At 40.7% G+C, this 23,077-nt stretch overlaps 1 protein-coding gene across 1 annotated transcript in view; it reads left to right on the top strand.

Moving 5' to 3' along the window:
* Window positions 1-23,077, top strand: part of dlgap4b (discs, large homolog-associated protein 4b) — a 177,580-nt gene that overhangs the window by 147,125 nt on the left and 7,378 nt on the right. Inside the window, exons 7-15 of the mRNA XM_080891212.1 lie at window positions 639-1,933; window positions 2,111-2,325; window positions 4,408-4,552; window positions 5,693-5,948; window positions 6,244-6,396; window positions 16,240-16,679; window positions 17,291-17,379; window positions 18,716-19,188; window positions 21,327-21,418. Of these exons, the coding sequence (XP_080747338.1) occupies window positions 707-1,933; window positions 2,111-2,325; window positions 4,408-4,552; window positions 5,693-5,948; window positions 6,244-6,396; window positions 16,240-16,679; window positions 17,291-17,379; window positions 18,716-19,188; window positions 21,327-21,418 (3,090 nt within the window). The 5' untranslated portion in view covers window positions 639-706. The remainder of the gene's footprint in view (window positions 1-638; window positions 1,934-2,110; window positions 2,326-4,407; window positions 4,553-5,692; window positions 5,949-6,243; window positions 6,397-16,239; window positions 16,680-17,290; window positions 17,380-18,715; window positions 19,189-21,326; window positions 21,419-23,077) is intronic.

Below are 23,077 nucleotides of genomic sequence, written 5' to 3'. Positions count from 1 at the left end.
GTGAGTCAGCCAGAGACGCAGGTAGTGTTGTTAACTATAATTTTTTAAACTGCCTTAAGTGTGTAATATTATGTTTTGGATTTTTTTATTATTATTATTAAAGGAAAGGCCACAAAATCAAATCTTCTCATGTGTGCATTTGTTTGTGGGTGCTCATGAAAGGAAATGTTTGTGCAATGATGATTGACCTTTTTTTTCTGAATGTGATTAGGCAGAAAAAGGAGATATTTGTTCGCTGGCAGCTGCAAAGACCCACATAAATGCAGAGGCGTCTCGAGGAACTCAGCGCTGTCAGCAGTTTTTCTCCTACTGATAATCTATGCCCTGACCCACAAGCTACTGCGTGCCTTTGTTTAACGTGTTGTTTTTCTATCCATTTCTAGCATTTTAACACAGATGTTCACTGTGGGAGACAGTGGGAAGCTGGCTCATTCACTGTACAGACAAAAAAATGCCTTCCAGCTACTCTGTTTTAGTCTGGTTTAGCACAGAAGTGGGCGTATTTGTGTGGCCAAGCTGATATGGATGGTTGAGTTTGAGAGTTTGTGTTATGTGTTTTGTATAGTGCTGTATTAATCAGCTCTTAAACCTTTTTCCTTCTGTCTTTTTTGTTGGGTTGTTTGTCTCTCTTTTTTTAGGAAATATCTTCAAAAGAATCTCTCTTCTGGCCTGGAGGTCTTCTAGAGGGTTGGACCTCCTCGCCATCATGAAAGGCTTAGGGACCAACCGCAGCAGACACCTGTCTGATTCCTGCGACACTTCTGCAGACCATTCAGAGGCCCTCTTTTCTCATAAGACCACTACACTTCCTCGCAGCCCTTACTTGCTGAGTCCCACAATGGACCACTATGGCACCATGGACCCCCACCTTTACTCTTCAGCCAACCCAAGCTCCCTTCCACCAGAATGCATGCTGCCCCTCAACAACCAGCTGTCCAACAGCAGCACCTTTCCTGGGATTCACTACAACTCCTATGACCAGTCTGATTTTTCTCCTCCTGGGGACAGTATCGGAGGAATAAGCACAGGGACCATGGGGACCTCCATGTCCATGGGCATGGGCATGGGGACGGGAATGGGCATGGGCATGGCAGGGCTGAGCGCACGAACACCTATGATTACAAGTGGCTCAGCAACAATATCACATCATATGACCAAGAACCAGACCCCACCAAGTCTGCTTGAGTTTGATAAACAGTTACCTGGCGGCCGTGATGGATTCAGCACATTGCAGTTTCACCGAACATCTGCTGCTGCTGCTGCCAAGCAGCGTACGGACAGTCCTGGTCGTATTCGTTACATGCTGCACTCAGTGCAGAAGCTCTTTGCGAAGTCGCAGTCCCTGGAGAGCCACAACATGAAAGGAAATGTTAACGGACGGTCGACCGGCAGTGGAGGAGGTTCATCTAGTACGGAGGATGGAGGGAAGCACAATCGCAGAGCCAAAAGTAAAGATCGGGGTACAAAATCAGAAGCAACTGCCAAGCGACGGCCACGCTCCAACATGTCGGGTTACTGGAGCTCGGACGATCTGGACAGCAGCGATTTGAGCAGCTACCACAACACCATGGCCATGATGACTCTCGGGCGTCCATCTGGCCCCGACAGCCACGGGGGGCAGAACAGATACATCCACAGTGGCTACAACACTATCAGCTCATCTAAAAGCAGCAGTGACTTAAAGTATCAGGCACTTCCTGGGCCAGGGGGTGGAGGAGGTGGTGGATTAAGTGGACTAGGTGGATTAAGTGGACCAGGAGGTTTGATGATGAATGATAGTGACTATATGAAAGGAGGGTCATGGTCCACATTAACCATGGGTCAACCAAGACAGGTTATTCAGAAGGGCTCAGCTACACTGGACAGGTCCATGCTCAAATCCAAGTCCTGTCAACAAGAACTAACCTGCAACTACCTACAGGTTGGAAGAAGGGTGAGTAGCCCACAAAGTAGAGTGGATAAAAAATTATATTCTGTCTATTTGTTGAGTGTTTACTGTATGTTTATATAAGCTATTACCATCAAGGGAAACACTTCAGTGCTTAGATAACAACATAGATCGTTAAAAACTGACTGAAGACTCATTTTGTTCACTTAATGGTGGCTATAGGGTGACTGGAGCAGCTCATTAGGTCACAGCGGGGGTGCCAATGAAATCCCATGCCGGCGGATGCGGAGTGGTAGCTATGTGAAGGCAATGGGAGACATGGAAGACAGCGATGACTCTGAGGGAAGTCCCAAACCCTCACCAAAAACTGCTGCTCGGCGTCAGAGCTACCTCAGGGCTACCCAGCAGTCTCTGAGTGACCAGTTTCCCCCACGCAAGTAAGGGCACAAACTGAACTATGGTTTATTACACATTAGCATAAACAATAAGGGAGAAACCCTTTACATACAAACAAGGATCAAAGAAGAAGAAAGCGTATGGTTACCATTCATGAGAACAACTAGAAACCATGTCTGTTTCTACAGTCATGATAAGCTGAGAAAAATACAACATGTTGTTTTTAATGCATGACTATAGTCAGAAGAAAAGTTACTGATTGGCCCTTTAAAATGTATGTAGCCCCCCCCCCCCCCCCAAAAAAAAAAATCTGCTGATTTTCAGAGAACGCCCAAAACACTTATTAGAACACACTGTTATAAATACTGATTGGCAAAAGCTCTTAACAATCAAACAACAGTAAAAAAAAAAAAAAATCTATGGATACATACTGAAGCCCAGCCTCAGAACAGACACACACACACACAAGTGCACACGTGTAGACACAGTCCACGCTGCGCTTACTCACGCATAGAAGTGGTGTCAGACTCCCTGCTGCTGTCCACATGTCACTCTTACTATCATACCTCAGCTGTGATTTACCTACATATTATTGGCCATAGAAAGCGTCACTAAGATAATACGCTATACAATAGTGCAGTTTACACAATACGACACTGAGTTTTGCTTGCGTTCAGCCAGTAAATCAGCACAAATCAGCCCAATCGCTTTGACTAAGTGGGATTGTGGCTCACTTGCCTCTGAGTGACATGGTTTCTGGAGCAAAGCATTGCACAATGTGTGATGCAAGCACAGTGGGACATTGCTAATTGACTGTGCCTTTTCATGCAAGGCCAGAAAATATAGTCATATTGTTTCATTTTTATCCACAGCGATGTTACACTAATTTAAGCCACAGCTGTCATGCTTTCTAATGTATAATCAACTTTTCAAATATTGACTTGTTAGAGAAATGTATGAAATTTTAATACCCCGCGATAACATCTTTTTAGTGTATTTTGGGCTTGTTTTTGTCAGTGTCTATTACATTCAGATACATACATGACACAAACCTTGATGCAATAATGTGTTGTATAGTTTCCTTTTGAGGTATCTTATGATTCTGGTTGGATCAGAGGCAGGTTGGGGGTGGGGGGGTGTTGATAATCATGGGCACAGCTTACCTACCAAACACACCGAGCAATTTAAAAATCTAGAATTACGCTTGAATGACTTATCCTAATACCCCCCTGCTAATTCCTGATCGTCCAACCCTACTTTCTTCCGTTCTGCGCCTACCTGATTGGCGTGAGCAGCAGAACCCTGGAATACACCTTTTTGCAAGGGGAGCTAGATGCCCTGTGGTCTCCACTCCACAGTGTGTCCTCTCTGCACCAGCTGGGCAGGTCAATGAGCAGGTTAGTGATAGGTCTGCAAGTCACTTCTCAGGGGCGCGGTGCAGAACACTTCAGATCGGATTGGTCTATGATCAGTGACTTTGCACTGCCCCCCTCAGATGTCTGAAAGTGGAAACTCCAAATGCAAAAATTCATGTCCTGCTGCCAACAACTGCTAACCTCCCGTAAGCTTGTAAATACCATCTGTCCAGTGCTTTTAGGTGGAAAGTAGCTTCAACACTATTCAAATTAGGGAATGAGGGGGACATCTGTGTCCATACACTTTGCCATGGCATTTTACTGCCATGTCACTATCACTGTGTGCCAACAAAGAACATGTATAACATACTATTTTTAGCTTAATAAAAACCTAAACATGTTTTGTCTTGGCACCATGATGGCATAGAACGCTGTGCACTGTACATGCCTCGCCTGACATCATTGGCTTTGCATGCTGGGATGCTAAAATGACTAATGCTAAAATTAGATGAAACAGAGATGAGATTTGGAGCATCAAAGTGGGAATTAAAGGGATGACTTCAATAATAAACTTGTCCTCCTTTTATCTCTCTTTCAATTTCTGGTTTTGCTGGTCACTCATTTTCTCCCTTGATCAAAGTTTTCCCTTCTGCCTCTCTGTCATCGTGCATTAGCAACAGCATATCCTGTTTACAATCATTTTCCATCAGTTTTTCTACTTAGACTTCATATCCCTAAAGGATATCTTTTGGTTACTTCCCTTCCCAGCTGTCTTCCAGCTCTCAGAGAGTTCTCCAATAATCGCAGCCTAGACAACCTAGACTGTATCGGGAGTATAGGCTCATCTTTGCCACCATGGGACGACGATGACTTCAGCCAGGCTTGCAGTACCTTGGGCAGGCGCATGGGACAGGTCAGTGTTTTCCTGGAAGACTGACAGGGAAAATGTGGCGTCTCTTATCTTTCAGAGGTTAAAAAAATGTTTTCCATTTCTGCCTGTGTCTCATTTGCTTCCATTATCTTCCTAATGAGTTCCGAGTGTATTTGTTCTCGATCATAATTTACATCATTTGGCTCCTGGCAAACTTTCTACTCTCACATCACCAGTCAAAGACCCTTTTGTCTGCCTCGAGCTACACTCGTTTACTTAGTATAATTTACATTTTCACAGATACAGCCCGAACGGCTGTAATAAAACGAGCTCCCAGCGAACAAAGATTCCCTATTTTCTGACTGCATCTCACTGATAGTTTAAATTTCCAGTTCGTCCACTTACATAAGAACTATTAGCCTCCCAATGTCAAGGTCGGTGAGATGATGAACAACTGTGCAGCGTGGCTCTGATCTTCCTCAGTGAAATGAGGCAGTGCAGGCTATTAGTACAGGATTTACAGCCAATCTCCGACAGCTCACTCACTGCATTACAACACATTCGCCCAGTATATCAATTTAGGGATTGAACTTACATGCACAGTAGCGAGCCATGCAAATTCATTATGCATTATATTTTTAACTTAGTGATGTACTTTTTCCAGAGCAGAAAAATTCAAATTACCTGAAACATTTACATGATTGTGCCAATGTGTGCTGACACTCACCTTTAGAAAAGTCAGAGCAAAAGATGAATTTATATGAGCATTGAGTCACTACATGAAAAAAGTCACATCTGTTGCCTTATTGTTTGTTTGTTTTTGTTTGTTTCTTTGTTTTTAGCATTATTGTTGTACAGTTTTATGTGAGGAAAAAAATTAAAATAACGGTGCAGATCACTAGAAGAAAAAATAACTTTAATGCATACAAATGTAGCCTATAAAGTAAATCAGTCTAATATATCATTATTGGACATCATAAAAATGCATTTATAGCAAATTCGACATACCCTTAACCATACACACATTTGCACAAGTGCACACATTTGGTGGTTTTACTGCACATCCAGAGGCTACTCCTAGCAGCTACTCTCAAGGCAGCCGCCTTGAGTGCGAGGAGCAGCTTCAGTGAACAAAATAACTACTGCTACATCTTGTTTTGTTTTGTTTTTCCTTCACTCTAGCTACGAGACCTAGAAAGGAGCCATCATTATGAAGACCGCAGCTCAGATTCTACATTTAGAGATTCCCGTTCCCATTCTCAGGACAACTCAGAGCCTCCAGACCTACCCATGCCAACGTGCTTCCGATCCCGCAGCCACAGCTACCTGAGAGCCATCCAGGCTGGCTGTTCCCAAGACGACGAAGTTGCATCCATTGACTCGGGCTGCTCTCCGCCTCCCATTGACACCACGGTTCGCACCTACAGCACCAGCACTGGTAAGTCCCAGACTGAAAAACTGATGGTAAATTGCAGATTTTTTATAAAACAATATAGGAAGAGTCATTGCCACAAAGCACAGTAATGTGTTCCCAAACTGATAAAACCATTTTCTTTCACTCCTTTTCAAGTGTGACACAATCACATGAGCCCAAATTCTTTGCTTTGCTTTGTGTTTTCCATGGTAGTAGTTTGAATGTTCATTATAACCTTGGTCTTTGGCGGGCAACTGATCCTCCAGCATGCACGCAGCGTTACATGCAGCTCAAATGCAGCCTTTTTTGCCCATGCTAGACGAACTTTCTGGACAATGGAAGACATGGAAAGAACAGTTTGGCTCTTACCTGAGAGCCACAGGCTTGGACAAAGAACCAAAGGAGAAACAACTTGCAATTTTTCTTCAGCGTTTTGGGACAGACAGACCACACATCCTACCCCCACGCACAGGTAACAACGTGAAACCAACCCCTTTCCCCCCTAAAATCATTCTATCCATTTACCACTTCATGAACTACAAAGAAAAATAAATAAATAAAATGTTTATCAGTACAAATATAAAGTTGTCAAACTGCTGGACAGAGACTAGATTAAAATCATACTCTAAGTATACATTACTGTGTAACTTGTGATTACAGGACATGGTAGCACAAGAAGACAGTGAGCAGTTTGTTTGCTAACCTAACTTTTAATTTCACCGGAATGTTTTACTGGTTGTTGACATCTCAGTGGCCCCTGATGCATATTCCTAGGCTATGGGTTACTATTAAAAAACAAACAAACGAACAAACAAAAAAAACATCCACTTTGTGGCGCTCTTCACACAGTGTGTAAGTCACAGACCACATGCTGCCTTCATGGTAATGAAACTTTTCAGTGCTACTTGGGGATTATTCTGTAGCTTCAGTCTACATATTTTAACCAAGGATTTGTTTTTTGTTTTTTTTAATTAAACGTGTTTACTTGTGCATAAACACAATAGGAAAAATTAGCTTGTCTATTGTTTTGTTTTTCAAAAAATATTGCATTAAAACTTACAAAAATTAAAATTACATTTGAGAAATTAAATCCAATTTAATTTCTGATTATCAGAGTTTAGAGTGTAGACATCAGATAGAGTTGCTTTTTTTGTTGTATAAGAAGCAATCAGATATTTTTCTTAAAAGGGTCTTTGTTGCAGTTATACTAATACTTAATTTACTTGTGCAAAATTTAAGGCATTATGAATATGGTTGTGTAAAGTATATTTAATGTCCAAAAGTGTCTAGAATTGCATTTTAGAGCAGTGGAACAGAATTAAAACTAACACTTTCATTGGCAGCAAGCCTGTGATCTTGCAAAACTTTACAGTTAGAAAAAGAAAATTTCATTTTAGATCTAATTTTATTTCAGTTGTTGTTATCCTTACTGTATTTTTTTATGTCTGAATTTTAAAAAATAAAATAAAATAAAATAATTTTTAAAAGTTGTAGGACCTTGCCGATGCTATTATTAGCATTTAAAAATGGGGGGAGAGAAAGGAAAAGAAAAAAGCTTTTGGTCTTCTGACGGTGGTGATAGAATGTCCGAGGTGCTCCTGAAGGCATCAAGTAGAGCTGCCACCACGCCTCCCTGGAGCTCAGAGAGACGCTCCAAACAAAAGGCAACAAAACCCGGCTTTTCGTTTCCACAGGCGTGACAGGTAGTGCGTGTCGACAGCTGTCATTGAAACAATCTAAGTCTTTACTCAAGACACTTCGTGTGTGTTTTTGACTGCGCTGTGAGAACAGGGTAAGTAAACTAACCGTTCTCAGCTTATTGTTTACACGTTATCATCAATTAAGCTCAAGTTTGGTGTCCCGGCTTGTTCGGTGACAGGATGACGTTTAGCTGTTGCCCACGGAAACGGACGTATGCTTTGTGGTGTTAGGACGATAATTGAGCATTCCCGTTGATAGTTTGTGCTGGTGTTTCTGAGCATAAGTCTAAGTGGACGGCTAAATGTATTCACTTGTCTTCATTAAAATTGGCCTGCACAGGGGGATTATTTAAGGGCTGCCCCAATATTCGCCCAAATGTTGGTTTAGAGCCCTTTTCGGGTTACATTTAAGGTTCTGCAGTTTTGTAACTGTGAAAAATCTGTCTGTGTCCTGATGATGGTTTCGATGACAAGGGAGTGGTGGTCATGGTTACAGGCAGTGTTGTGTGTTTCTTGTGATGTTAATGGATTAAACTGTACATAATCCATACTTTGCTGATAAACCCAGCATCACAGTTCACCTCATGCTGTTTCTGAACCATCAGTGTCACTTGAACCAGTTGTTGTTACTGATCCAGTGTTTATATTGGTTTCGGCTGAGCTGGAGCTGTCATCCACTATGTTCAGTCTTTCCAGTCTTTATTGAGAATGTGGTTGTGTCCTGGTTTATTAAATAAGCATTTTGGGATGAAGATTAGTGTGTTCTTTAGTAAAGTTGTGTACCCTTTAACATGATGGATTATATGCTGGATTATAGCTGGTGTGCTGGTATCTTAAGGCTTTGGTTTTTACCTTGTTGTGTGCTTAATTATTTAATTACTATTGCAATATTCTCCCTGAGGGGGAACTTTAACTCACTCAAGCTTCTAAAACGAATTGATCAAATGTTCCAAACCCGATGTTGGTAAATGCCCTTCAAACAGTGGTAGCTTTGTGGGAACTACCAAATAGTAAAAAGCTATTTAGAGAAAGGAGATTGCTGTTTGTCCTGTAGCACATGTCCCATTTTTCTTTTCTCTCAGTTTGGGATTTATTCTTTATTCTTTAGTTAAGGTTTAATAAATTGGGATGGTTTTTAAAACTGATTTATATCCTCCTAAAACCTCAGCAATTCTTTTTTTTGTCCTCTGTTAGGGATATGAGTCTAAGACCTCTACATCAAGCACCATGAATGCAATCTATACGAGTCCTACTTTACTGTCAAGATGACATCCTGGTCTTTCTATTGATCCCAATTTGTTCTCTGTCAATTAAATTTCAATCATACTGAAAACTGGTTGAAATAATTTTTTTGGATGAAACATGAAAACAGGACAATACTGACTGAGACCACCAAAGAGGTGGTCCTCAAGCTACATCAAGCTGAAAATGGGCAACCAGGTGCTTTTAAATAAATAAATAAATAAATGTCAAAGCACACAAACCACCTGCAAAGGTTTATCTCTGAAGGTAGCATAAAAACCAAACATTAAAAACACCAGCTTAAATCATTCTTCAGCATATCTGTGTTCACAGCATGACTCAGATAACCTATGCTCTAAATTTACTGGCTCCTAGTTATAGATCGAGACAGATTCTTCAAGCTTACTCACTCCAGAGTAATACTTGATCTTCATGCCTCAGATAAGGACGGAAAGAATAAAGCCTTCTGAAAGGTAATGTAACAAGGCTGCCTCATTCTGCTGATGCAATAGAAATTTCCTTCACAGGCCAGTGTCTTGTGCGGCAGAGCCCTACTTTTTACAGAAATTCTTATCCATACAGTGGGGGAAATAATTATTTGATCCAGTACTGAATTTGTAAGTTAGCTCGCTTCCAAAGAAAGGAGCAGTCTCTAATTTTTATGGTAGTTTTATTTTTAAAGGAGAGAGACAGAATATCAACCAAAAATCCAGAAAAAAAACACATCAAATAAAAGTTACAAACATGTCGTTGAATGAAACAAGTATTTGTTCGCCTACAACGCAGCCACAATTCTGGCTCCCAAAATTTCTCTATATGCTCACGTGACAAACAATTTACAGTATATTACAGATACTACTAATCTCAACTTGTTTTGTGTACAAAGCACTTCTGTCAACAGAATCAATTTCTTCCATTCCAACCTTTCCGCCAAAGTGGGAAAGACTAAAGAGGTGTCAGAGTATGTCATGGGAACGCAAGACCATCAACAATGATGAGAACGTGACAACTGCTCGTGCGATTATTCAGAACTGGAAGAAATATAAAATCGGTCACAATCATGCAAAATTTTTCCTCGTAGGGTGAAGATGATTATGAGAAAGATGGTGGATCAGCCAAAAAACACATGAGAGGAGCTTGTTAGTGATCTGAAGATAGTTAGGACCTCAGTCACCAAGAACACCATCGCTAACGCACTATACTACATAGGAATGTAGTACTATAAGTTTCTCCTGCTCAAGAAGTTTGACAGTGAACATCTAAATAATTCAGTGAAAATTTGGCAGAAAGTGCTGTGGTCAGATGAAACTAAAATCGAGCTCTTTGGCACCAACTTGACCCGTCGTGTTTGAAGGAAAAGAAATGCTGAGTGCGATCCAACGAACACCATCCCCGCAGTCAAGCAGGGAGATGGAAACATCGTTTAGAGCTATTTTTCTCTTAAGGGTACAGGATAACTTCACCGCACTGGTGGTTGAGAAAACTGCCATAACTAATAGAGACTGTTAACCTCATTGTAAGTGAGCAAACCTACAAATTGAGCAGCAGATGAAATAATTATTTCCCACACCGCTATTGTGTCTCAATTGAAGATTAATCTAATTTTTTTTTAACAACAACAACAATTGATGCAGCATGTTGCTTTCAACCATAATGCTGAAATTATCTAAAAAAATCTAGATATCAAAACATTTTTTCAGCAATCTACTTTTTTTCTCTCTCTCCTTTGTTAATTTTTTTACTCCAAAGACCAGCTATATGTTTTTAATTCAGTGCATCCCTGTTGAGGGTTATTTTGTGTAACTAAAAGGCAGCAGTTTTTTGGCTTCATGTCTGTTTTGTAGCTCTTTTCTGCAGTTCTGAACAAAAGCTTAGGGTTAGAAAGAGCTGGCTGCACTTTTGTTATACGATTTTAAAATAAGATGTTTCTGTTTCCACAGCTGTGTATGCCTGTGTGGCTGAAATCTTTAACCTAAGCAAGTACAGGAGACAGTCTGATGAGAGAATGTGCTACTTGCTGTTCCTCTGTTGTTAATGCGTTTCTGCACTGCACTCTTTCTGATAGCAACAAGTAGGGCTGCTCAATTAATCGAATTTTAATCACGATTACGATCTGGGCTTTCAATCATTAAAAATGACTGAGCCGATTATTAGCCCCTCCCTCATTTATCCGCGACACCTTAAAGGCCGGTCCGTGAAAATATTGTCGGGCATAAACCGGTCCGTGGCGCAAAAAAGGGTGGAGACCGCTGATTAAGAGGACCCGAGGGAAGCTCGGAAAGCTATAGTTATTTGGAGAGGAGAGTGACTGCCGTTGGTTGAAAAGAGTTTAAAAAAAACAAACTTCAGTGGTGTTGCACACTATTTTATATTATTTTTTTAAAGTCATTGTTAACCCTTTAAAGCCGGTCAGAGCAGCACGCTCCGTTTTGCGTAACTATTTTTAAATCCCTGTAGAACCTGAACCGTGTAAGCTAGCGCAATAATTTGTTTTGCATATGAAACCGGAGGAGTTGTACTTACATCTTATGCCATCAGCTTGTCCTCGGTCACGGTTTCGTTCCACATATAGCTTTGCAAAAATTGCATAAAAAGCGCTTGCAGGAACAAAAGCATAATGTTCCAGAAACACGCTTTGCCGTTCCTATCAGCTGTTCGTAACACTTCCCACAGTGAAATGATGCACATGCTGTTTTCTTTGCAAATTTGCATCATAGGATTGTTTTTTGTTTTTCCTGCAGTATATAAAAATTGCTGTATCTCCAAAATAAAACTATGAAGACACTCAAAATAAATTTCCTGTGGTGGGAAACTATTTTTTGCAACTTTATTGTATTTAAAGTTTTGAGGGATAAGCCTCTTAAATTTCTCCAAGTAGAAATATATGTAAACAAAACAAAAGCGATTTTCAATTTTTTTTGTAGTTTATTGCACTTTTTTGCAATTTATGTAATTACTATGCACTTAATGCATACATATAATTAAAATATGGGCTATAACAGTTGTATTGATGTATAGCAACTTGAAATGCTCCCACAAATGGCACTACAGCATGTAAAAAAAATAAATAAAAATAATATAAGCTCTGGTGGACTTGGTTCTATAGTAGGTCTTAAAGGGTTAAATAAATATCGTCAAATAATCGTGATCTCAATTTCAGTGAAAATAATCGTGATTATCATTTTTGCCATAATCGAGCAGCCCTAGCAACAGGCTTTCTACATCTGTTTTCTGTGCTATCATACAGTTGACTTTTTACACTTTGCTCATTAAGCTGTATGAACAACAGTGGATTGTGTGGGTAAACTCTAGACTTGTTAAAAACCGGTTGTGTCACTCGTGTGGTTATGGATGCCATTGCTAATCTGTATGTGGAGGAATCTGCAGTCTCGTGGGAACACTGTGGCAGCGACGGTGCTCAAAAAGACACGGGAAAAAATGTTTGACAGTTTGTCAAGTAGACACAAGGTTCGACACAAGGCCTTCCTACCCACTGCCCATCTAAAATATACAGTCTTTGGAATTAATGTTATTTATTCGACAACATACTGATTGTATTTGAGTGTCCCGTTTGTTGTGCGCAGCTCTGCTGATTTATCTCCTGACTAATCTCAGAGGCAGATGTCAGTTATGACAGTTACGTGAGTAAAGCAGATTCGGCGGCATTAAGAGTTAAGAGGGTGAATTCTGGTCAGATGACGAAAGCGTGATGTGACACTTGGAGATCTGCGGGGCAGGTGTCCAAAGACAGACATGCACACTATCTATGCCCTCTAACACCTCGTCACGGTGACAGTTACCCCGCACGCTGGGATGCATTAGTAGTGCCAGCGCACCACATCACACGCTGTGCTCTGCCTAGTGTCTAACTCGCGTTAGAAAAAGGAGAGGAAACGTGGACTTTTCAGCTGTATCAGCGAGGATGTTGGTCATTCTTGGTGGATAGTGACGTGCATAGCTATGATGAATGTTAAAGTGAACGTTTCTTGAATGACATTTGTTTGACAGTGTTTGTGTGCAAAGATGCCAGACACTTTACAGTTTTTGTTTTGTCAGCTTTCAGGCTAGCTCAGAGTTGGTGCCTTCCATCTTTGAAATGTGTGTTTCAATGCATCAACTATCGATGCATCAGCTCAACAAGAAGAACCGTTACAAGTTTTTAAGGCTGATGAGGAAACTCAAATCTGATATTTGTTAAGCTCTACAAATGGCTGATTATGCAAAAGTCAGCGAATAATTGTGCTGAATAATCGTGTTCTCGATATTGACCGTTATGACTATTCAGGCTTTCGCCATATTGGCAACACCAGTGGATCCTTTATTGTCAGTTTATGTTTCCTATTAGGAAAGGGTGTGTAAAAGGGTGTGCATGTTTGCACTCCTGTCTGTGAAAGGAAGAAGACACGCTCTATGTCTGGAGGTGGGCCAGTTTAGGTGTGGACTGGGTATCATCTCCGCTGTTTATTAATGCTGTCATTGTTCAGGCTTCTCTGGAATGTCATCTTGAGTGCATCGCTGTTTAGTGTCACAGCGGGGACAAAGGGCAGCACTCACAAGCGAGACTTCTTGGCTGTTGACAGGTATTAGTCTGTCAGTAGGAAGTATTGTATTTTCGATTTTTCCAGACGTTTATCTTCACAGTCCTGAATTACTCCATACAGACTTTTTTGTGCTATTAAATAAAGTAACAGCACTGTTTTTAGATTGTAAAAAGAACTCTCTGTATTCATACATCTTGGACTGCCAGAAGGACCTTAGATCTAGTGACAGTCCAGTACTTCAGGCTGGTAACTGACAGCAAATTGACAAAATTGACTCGCACTTTATCAGATTAAACTGACTCAATAATATGTACAAGGTCAGATGAGCTGTGAGTGTGTGTATGTGAGTGTTTGGAGGTAAAGATAAGGAGCAGAGTGAACAAATGACCCTTTTGTTAGTGATTCAGAGCAGCTCACATGTTTGCTGCAGGGCTTTTTAAAAACCCTTCTTGGAATTTTGACCGCAGCTTTCAGTGAAACCTGATGAAGCATAAAAAATGTTGAATGGAGTTCACCAGATGCTGTTGTGTTGTTTCTTCTAATCTAAAATGTAAAATTTAGCACGTGACTATATGAATCTGTGATCATGTCCTGCTGTTGTGCCACGTTTTACACTTTGATTAAGTGGTAGTGAAGCTAAGCCTGACTATGATGTTAAATAGGCCAAGTTTAAATTTATATTAAGGCGTTATATATTATATCTAATGCATGAGTTTTTGTGACTTTTTGAGACTTTCACATCATCAGTGTGCTTTTAACAAATCTGATACAATTAAAACTCATATATGCAAATATTTACTTGATTTTATTTTATTTTATCAGAACGTAAAATAAAGTAAACAGTCTCATTTAAAAAAAATTGAATTTTCTGGCAATTATTTCATGGTTCAGGCTTTAAAAGGTAAGTTTCTTCTCTCAACTTCAAAGGCTCTTCTCAGTGCCAACTCTCTTCCGTGGTTTTTTCCTCATTCCTCTGTTTTTCCTCATGTGATGTCAAATAAATCATCTATTTGAGGGATTACACAGCAACCAAAGGGTTTACAGTGCTACAGTAACATTCCCTGTTTAGATTAGACATTTTTAGTGGTACTCCATCACACTCTGCCATTACTGTGTGTGTAGCATGAGGGGAATAGTGGTCTCTTCTACAGAGTCCTTGTGTTTAAACTAACTATAGAAGCCTGTGAGTGTGTTTACATGATCTTAATGGGAATCTGTAGCCTGACTGAACATCTATATAGCTTGTGATTGATGACTGGATTATACGCAGCTCCAGAATGGCCAAATGTTCTATTCTTAAAAAGATTTATATCACAAATTCTTCTTCTGATTTTACTAATATAGATCAGAGGGAAATGAAAGCTATAAAGAAAACTGAATGAATGGCCATGCTAGCATTGAATCATTGTGGTCTAATAGGCAGAGGGCAGACGTTGGTATGAGCTGGAAAATCTGCTTTTTATATTGCGTGATGGTCTCATGTTGTGTGGATTTCATGTAAACTAACACAAACTGTTACCAGTATAAGGAGCTTGGCTTGAGAATTTTAACCCCTGTATATGGTACGCTGCCATGTGACCATGAAACTGGAACATTGCGACGCGGTGGAGTATTAACACACAGCTAGCATATTTGTTTTGTTGGTGCAGCATTGAACATGTCAAAGCGTACAGACGCGAGCCCCTTTCAGATGAGCGCTTCTTTCCATTGATCTGATGGCATCTGAACGCGTCGGCCTAGATGAGCGTCTGACTGGGCACTCTGGTTACTTTTCGCCACGGCAATCTAACTCGCTCAGTCAGAGTGTGAGGTGCGGAGGGAGCTACTGTGTCACATGCAGCACACACACGCTTACATTGATTTAGTTACTGAGATCGATATTAACATGTATAGTTACACTTAATGAGTTAATGCTTACAGTTTTCATTAATATAGGTGCAAAAAGTATTTTCTCACGAGTGCAATGGTGCTCTCCACCACTGTCACTGATGTATCTGACAGAACATTAAAAGTGACCTGTGTCAGGGTCACTGCAAAAAGCTTATGTATCCCATGTTTGAAAAGCCCAGCTGCTTGCTTTTTTTTGTGTCTTGCCAAATTGACATTTATTACTCAACATGCTGTAACAACAAGCATAAATGCACTATTAAAGCTGGTGGAAAGAGAGAATATTTTACTTGTAAAGGTGTTGTAAAAATGTTAATTGCATGTTATCTCTTACTACACAGATTTTATTTGAGTGGTTTTCTCCCTCTTTTGTGCATACATTCTCTCTGCGTTATCTTTTATGACTGGAGGGCATTTTTGGACTGTCATTAGTGAGCACTGCAGATAAATCTATCTCCCTCAGCTGTTCTACCATATTTGGCTTTGAGTGTCAAGTGGCCAGCAGTTGGTTTACTGATTTCATCACCTGTCTTGTGATTGAGTCTTTGAAGCACACGGGGTGTGTGTGATTTAATTTAGCAACCTTTATGGGATGATAAGTTTGTTCAATTTTCTGCCTGATTAGATTTTCCACTTAATGGGATGCTTCCCCAGTTCAGCTGTAGCTCCAGCTTTCATGCAACAGTGTCTCTGTGTGTTTATATGCAGCTGAAGAGTTTTGCTTTGGACATGTTGAGAAAAGTGATTAGCGAGTTCTTAGAACTACCCTGATAAACAAATGGGTAATGCAGTAAGCTGTTTGCAGTTCTACTTGTGCATTTTATTATCATTGATTCCTCCTTGTTTTGTGTTCACAATCCCTAGAAGTCACTGGCCAGTTCACTGAAACTCTTATTTATAATCCTTCTCTTCTAATTTCTCCCTCTCTGCTCTTTTCTCCTTCAGTCTCCTCGTGCATAACCACCTGTAAGAAAGCAGCTCCTCCACCAGTGCCACCCCGTACAACCTCCAAGCCCTACATCTCAGTGACCGTGCAGAGCAGCACAGAATCAGCCCAGGACAACTACTTGGACCAGCAGGACAGGAGGTCAGAGGTCAACAGCCAATCTAGCCACGCTCAAAGCAATTCTTCTGACAGCCTTGACAGCACCCGTGCCAACAGCCTGGCCCGGGGCATTCCCCGCCCTCCGCACATCATCCCCACTCCTATTGCTACCCCGAGAGAACCAATTGCCCCCGCTACTGCAAATGCTTCCACTGAGACAAGTGACTCTGTAGTCCAGCACGAACCCCTAAAATCGGGATTTAATAAAGGAAATCTTGCAGCAGAGGAGCCCCTAGTAGTCCCAGTGCCCAGGCGGAAACTTTCCTCCATTGGCATACAGGTACGACAGGGGTGGCTGTACCACTGTTGCACAGTTGTGTAGAAATCAGACGTTAACTACACATCTAACACAGAGCGGTGCCAATAGTCACATCCTTGACTGAAGTGTAACTCGTTTTGCCTGCTGAGCTTGAATCCAGGAAAAAGCTAATTTTGTTCATGATCTCTGTCTAAGTGTTTCCCATCAAACCTAAAAGTATGCCTGGAAGTTAAAGGTGTCATTACTGTGACTCTCGCCCTCTCATTACACCTGGCGAGAGCAATCTTTTTATTTATTTATTTTTTTTTCTGTGGTATTGAAGCCAAACCACATATTTTTGCTTCACCTTCTTCTCACTTTCTGTTCTGAAGCGGAAATATTTTATCCATTTTCCAGATCCGGCTCTCAGTGACTCATTTAGAACAACCTTTGGTTTCGACATTGTATTGAAACCAAGCATAAATTATACAGGTTTTTTTTTCTTTTCAGTTTTTCCACTAGTGTTTTGTTTTGTCACTCTGGAATGCCAGCTAGTAGCCATTGCTCGGTGCCATATTAATTGATTCGTGATCGTAGTTTTGACAAAACATTTGACTATATTTTTGTTTGTGTCATTGTTCCTTACTTTTCAGGTGGACTGTATTCAGGAAGTTGCACGAGAAGAGACTCCTCCCCTGACCAGATTTCAATCAATTGGAGTACAGGTGGAGGACGGGTGGCAGTAAGTCCTCTTCCTGTCCTTTTAACAACGTGAGGAATTTATATTATAGCCACACATACTCCTCTGACTGTTCTTTCCCTTTCCAGGAGCTTTGTAGATGTTAAAACACCCTCATTGTCTTTGTGTGTTGTGTTTTCAACATTGAACCATATTCCTATAATGAATATTAACTACTCAAAGATCCCCCCCGGGCATGTTCAAATAAACAAAAATATTAATCATGTGTAATGTAATGGGGGGGATTAATTACTCACCTAGAAATTCTTAAAAGCCTCCTACATTGAATTCAAATTGTCAAATATGAAGCTATTTTTTGTCGTAATTGAAAAGTTTAATTGCTGGTTGTAAGGCTCCTCATTCATTACTTTCTGTGAGTGATAATTGTGCAGCAGACCCAAATTATCTTAGTTTGCTAAAGTCTGTCTTTTGAACTCAACTTGTAGCAAGTAAATGTGAAAATAGTCTTGAAGTGTTGGACTGTGAACATGCATAATGCAGTTAAATGTGAAATGTGCACACAATTTAAACTTGCCACAGGGTGATGACTCACACTTTTTCTACAGATTATATTCAAGTGCTGCAGACAGTCTGGAAAGTGCAGATTGAGTGTTTTACGCATTTATTAGGCGTGTATACAATCAGGTATCTTGTATAGTAAGTGACTGTCTGCTTTCTTGTCTCCTTACAGTCTTTTGCAAAGTGCTTGAATATAATCAAGATAACAGAGAACAGGGCAAATGCACGTCTGTCTCTGGCAGCTAGTTTTGGCTACGCACCGCGGGAAACTTTAAATATGTCTCTGTTTAATGTGTGGTTAAGATTCATTTGTTTGGTGCAGTGCATTCTGTGACCTGTTTGTATTTTGCTGGTATTGTGCTATGTGACTCTGTTATGTCAGTTTTGGTGCAATGATTCTGTCATTCTTCAGGGTTTTTTTTTTTTTCTCCCTCTTCTTTATGTTTCATTATTTGACTGAACGCAAACCTCCTTATGTTCATTTTCTGACTGATAACAGTAATGCTCAGTCATTGCATCCATCATATCTAATCAGCCTTAGAAAAACAAGAAGCTAGAGTTCCAATCCTCACAAATCATTTGATGCTGGTCTGAGTGCATCATAATGTATGCAAGGCCCAGACTCCATTATATCCTCTGTGTTTATAATGTCTACATTAACCAGTGGAATTGGCTCACTGTTTAAACTAAGAAAGACCTGTTTGTTCCAGTAAGGAGTAAACAGGTTTTCTTTGTTAATGCTGTGCACATAAAATGTCACAATGTTCTTCTAATTATGAAAAAAGGCAAATTTATCACAGTGTCAAATACTTTTTTTCAGGCTCAGTCACTCCAGCAGCATGGCCTCAAAGCACGAAACAGACTCAGACACGCAGGACATCTCTATCATCTCCCATGTAATTAATGCCAAACCCACTGAGAAGAAAGTCATGGTCAATTGTGCCAGTCAGTCCATGAGCTCCCCTCCTGGACGAGACTCTTTAGACAGCGCCGACCCCACCTCTTCACCTCCACCTCCCAGGCAGATTCTCAACCGCTCCACCACAAGAAGCAGCTCTTCCTCTTTTTCGGAAAGTCTGGACCCAGCGTTGGACCCCTCTTCTCTTCCACCGCCAGACCCCTGGCTGGACAGCGGGAATAACAGCAGTGTCCCTCAGAGCGGAGGAGGGGGAACGCTGTGTCGGAGGGACGGCCAGTGGTTCTTGAAGCTACTGCAGGCCGAGACGGGACGCATGGAAGGCTGGTGCCAGCAGATGGAACAGGAAACCAAAGATAACCAGCTCTCAGAAGAGGGTAAGGATGGCAGGGTGCTCACTGTAACACAGTTTTCTCATTGTTTAAGTACCTCTGCCAGCTGGAGAAGGTTGCAGAATAGAAAAAGCATAAATCAGTTTACTTTGTTGTCTCAGATATGGTTTTGGTTGTGTTGACACATTTTGTTATTGTCTGGAACAGAGAGTGTTAAATTCACAGCAGAGCCTATGACTCCTGGGTATTGTTGTATACCACAATGGCAAAATTACAGGAAGAAAAGCAAAATTTCTCAGAAATAAACATGAACTAATTAAACCTCGTGACCATAAACCAAATTCACAAGTTCATTGCACTACCAGTGATAGTTTTGTGTGCAGTAACATAAAGGAAATTGTTTAAAAATTCATACGTAAATCAATCGGGACACACTCCTGAAAAACATCATAACCCTGCGATTGCTCTGGTTTCCTCCCACACTCCCAGAATAATAGACTGAGCTATGGTGGCCATAGTTTTATCGGTCACATAAACCTTAACTAAACAGTCAGTTTCTCCAGGTTAGCTCTGTGATGGGCTGGTGACCTGTCCTCTCCACTGCCCTAAGTTGAATGAATGGATGGCATATTCCAAAGATATTTAGGGTAATTGTGTCATGGCATATGTCTGTGTAGGTTCTCGTCCTGGTCATCGTTATTTAAGTAGATTAGAAAGAGCTTGAAAAGAAAAAACTCAACTTTTTTGAGTTTATTAAAGACATTTCACCTCTTATCTCAAAAACTATGTTATGACATAGTTTGTCCAGTAGGATGCGCTCTTACTCTAGTATTTACAAGAGTCAGCAGGAGTAAGCAGAGTCTGCAGCACATGTAGTTGAGTCCACTTTACAGCTCAGCAGACCGTGGTGCAGAGGTGATTAGGGCTTTCATAGCAGGCTAAGTTGCTAACTGTGATCAGGAGTAGCTTTTTCATACATAAAAATGTTTTTAAGTAAAACATGTTTGTTCTTTATAGTTTTTCTTGCAGATAGTGGTTGCATATGTGTTACTGCATAGGGATCTTTTTCATTATAAGCTAGAGATACAAACACACAATTAAAACACGTTTTTTTTCCATTTAAAATTTGAAACTTTCTATCTATGGTTGACATAGCCATAATTTAAGCCAGAAAGTTCCAGAAAGAGCACGCCAAGGCTAAATGTCAAATCACTACCGAAGCGCTTCAGCTCTTCCAAACGTCTGTTGTTGTCTCGCTCCGGCACTTGGTGTGGAGCTCCGTTTATAGGGTCTTGCCTCAAGGCCTCTTCTCACTCTTATCAGAGTTGCACAGCATGGCAGGGATGAGGCGGTAATACCTGGGGTTACCACACACAAACGGGCCTCTAATCTCCAGAATTACACAAATCTAGTCTGGACCTGATTAAACCCCCAGATTAGATTAATGCCTCCACATCAGCCTGTGGCATAGAGCAAATACACACAGTACACACAAGCAGGGCTGTAGGTGGTCAATATTCAGACAAGGCCCTTTCCTATATTTGACTATATATTTGACATATACTCAGGTGTGTGTGTGTGTGTGTGTGTGTGTGTGTGTGTGTGTGTGTGTGTGTGTGTGTGTGTGTGTGTGTGTGTGTGTGTGTGTGTGTGTGTGTGTGTGTGTTACAGTAAAATATTCAGGATTAAATCTGATGTCGAGCTGTTTTCCAGACCCAGGTGGCATAACACTATAATCATAAATAGTATAATACATTTGAAATGCAGTGATTGAATAGAAGCCGCAATTTTGTCAGGACAGATGTTTGTCTTGATTTTGACAAAGCAAAAGACTAGCATAGTAACAAGTGACAGACAGAAGGCTGGGGTATCTATATAGGCTTACATTCCTTTAAATAGAATCACAATGTCCAATACACTGTAATCCCCTTCATGACATCCTGTGGAGTCTGTTAGATTCACTGTTTCCTACACCTACGTCTAGACCCTAAAGTTTTGCTTTGTATGATAATGTTCTGCACCAAAGAAAAAAACCAGCAAGTGTTTACCCAGTGAGACCAACTGTATGCAGGTCAGTGTGTAAAGTGCCACTATGAATTCTGTCTCTACTTTAGGAGGTAGAAAGAAAGAAAAGAGAAAATCTTCAATGATTGTTACATTTTTTTTTCTTTCTCTCACTGTAGTGCTGGGGAAGATTCGCAGTGCAGTAGGAAGTGCCCAACTCCTAATGTCTCAGAAGTTTCAGCAGTTCCGGGGACTGTGTGAACAAAACTTGGTGTGTACATGGCCTTTCTGTGATGATTCCACTTTGCAGGCTCGCTCACGAGACTGAAAGTCCCAGCTAGTTTCTTGTACCCGTTACCAATTTGGGAATTTGTTGGGGTTTTTTGTGTGTCCACAGCAAGAGCTGCTTGCTTTGATGATTACAAAAGCTATCGCACATATGACAACTAATCTGATATACAGCATATTAGGCCTACACAAAACAAGTCATTGGGATCAACCCACACAAAAGAAAAGGAGCTTAAAATAAAGAAATAAGCCCTTGTTTTAGTGAAAATGGCTATATACCGCATCCTTTACAACAAATGCTGCAAAGTAAGAAATATAGAGCGACTACGCGGTTTATCTAGAATATATGAATATAGATCACAGCAGTGATATAAAGCTGCATAAATGTAGTGCACAGAAAAAGAAGGCACAATCTAAAAGCCAGCCTTCCCCAAGCATTACAAGCAGTGGCTGTGTGAGAGTAAAAGATCTCAGAGCAGCCTTTACTTCATATCGGGCAGTATCTGCAGGTTTAATCAGCAGAATAAACATAGAGGGAACAGTTTGATTTGACACTAGATGCTGAGTGGTTGCCTTCTAGATCAAAGTACTGAATTTATCAATGTGGGAGTTGGAAATGTATGATGTTATTGAAATGACTAAACCGTGCTGCGATAGTAGTCCCTCCAGCTCAACAAAAAGAGTTAAGCTGTGATGTAGCTCCCTCTAGTGCTAAATATGAAAACAACAGCTTTTCTGTGCCATAACTCTTGCTGGTCAAAGCAGGCAGTGCTATTATGCAGCTTTTGTCCTCCTCCATTGATACTTTTTTAAAATTTAATAAGAAGATAAAACTCTTGAGAATTAAAATACCTTTTGTGATCGTGTGTTGGCCAAGAGAGGCAGCGGCTTAATCAGCAGAACATTACACACACAACAGGCACACATTTGCATTATAAAATAATGGAGGCTCCTGGTTTGTTCCTCAACATCCTAACCCATTTCCTGTTATCTGAGGGTGCCGGTTTGGGTCTTCTTCCAGACCTTGTCAAATTGGTGACATGTTTGAATAACTTGCATATGGTTGTTTGAGCTGATGATCTTGGAATCTGCATTGTCTACATATGACTCTCAATCTAAACTGTAAATAGCATTGTTGTAATTCAGCTAAACACATATTAGCAGCAGTTCTTTCAAGCCTCAAAGGAGGTTGGTTTAAAGCCAAAAGAAGGGGAAGGGTCTGTTATAGTTAAAAGAAAAGAAAAAGGAGCAACCAAATAAGCTTTCCGGGTAAGAAACAGTGCTCATTTTAAAACCAAACCTACAGTCAGTGCTATCTACTTTCTAGTCAAACAGCTGAAGGCTTCCATGGACAGTGGTGGTTCCAGCTGTGGTGAAACTACAATACACTGAGGTCCTGAGGTTCCAGTGACAGACGGAGTGTGATGTAAAGAAACCATCCCACCAAGATGATGGCACATCATGGACATAGATACCGCCCTTTTACTTGCCAAGATCATCTCAAATAGATTTAGCCAACTTTTACATTTTCAGTGGTTAATTTTATTTGTATTTATTTATTTTTCATATAAAATTTGTTTTCCATTTTCACACATGCATCATATTCCTGGACAAGACTTCTCTGGTACACTGAAAAGGTTGA

Source organism: Rhamphochromis sp. 'chilingali' (assembly GCF_963969265.1).
Source record: "Rhamphochromis sp. 'chilingali' genome assembly, chromosome: 9".
In the NCBI taxonomy this organism is placed as follows: Eukaryota; Metazoa; Chordata; class Actinopteri; order Cichliformes; family Cichlidae; genus Rhamphochromis; species Rhamphochromis sp. 'chilingali'.
Note: the sequence above shows the minus strand (reverse complement) of the source record. Positions and strands in the feature narration are given on the sequence as shown.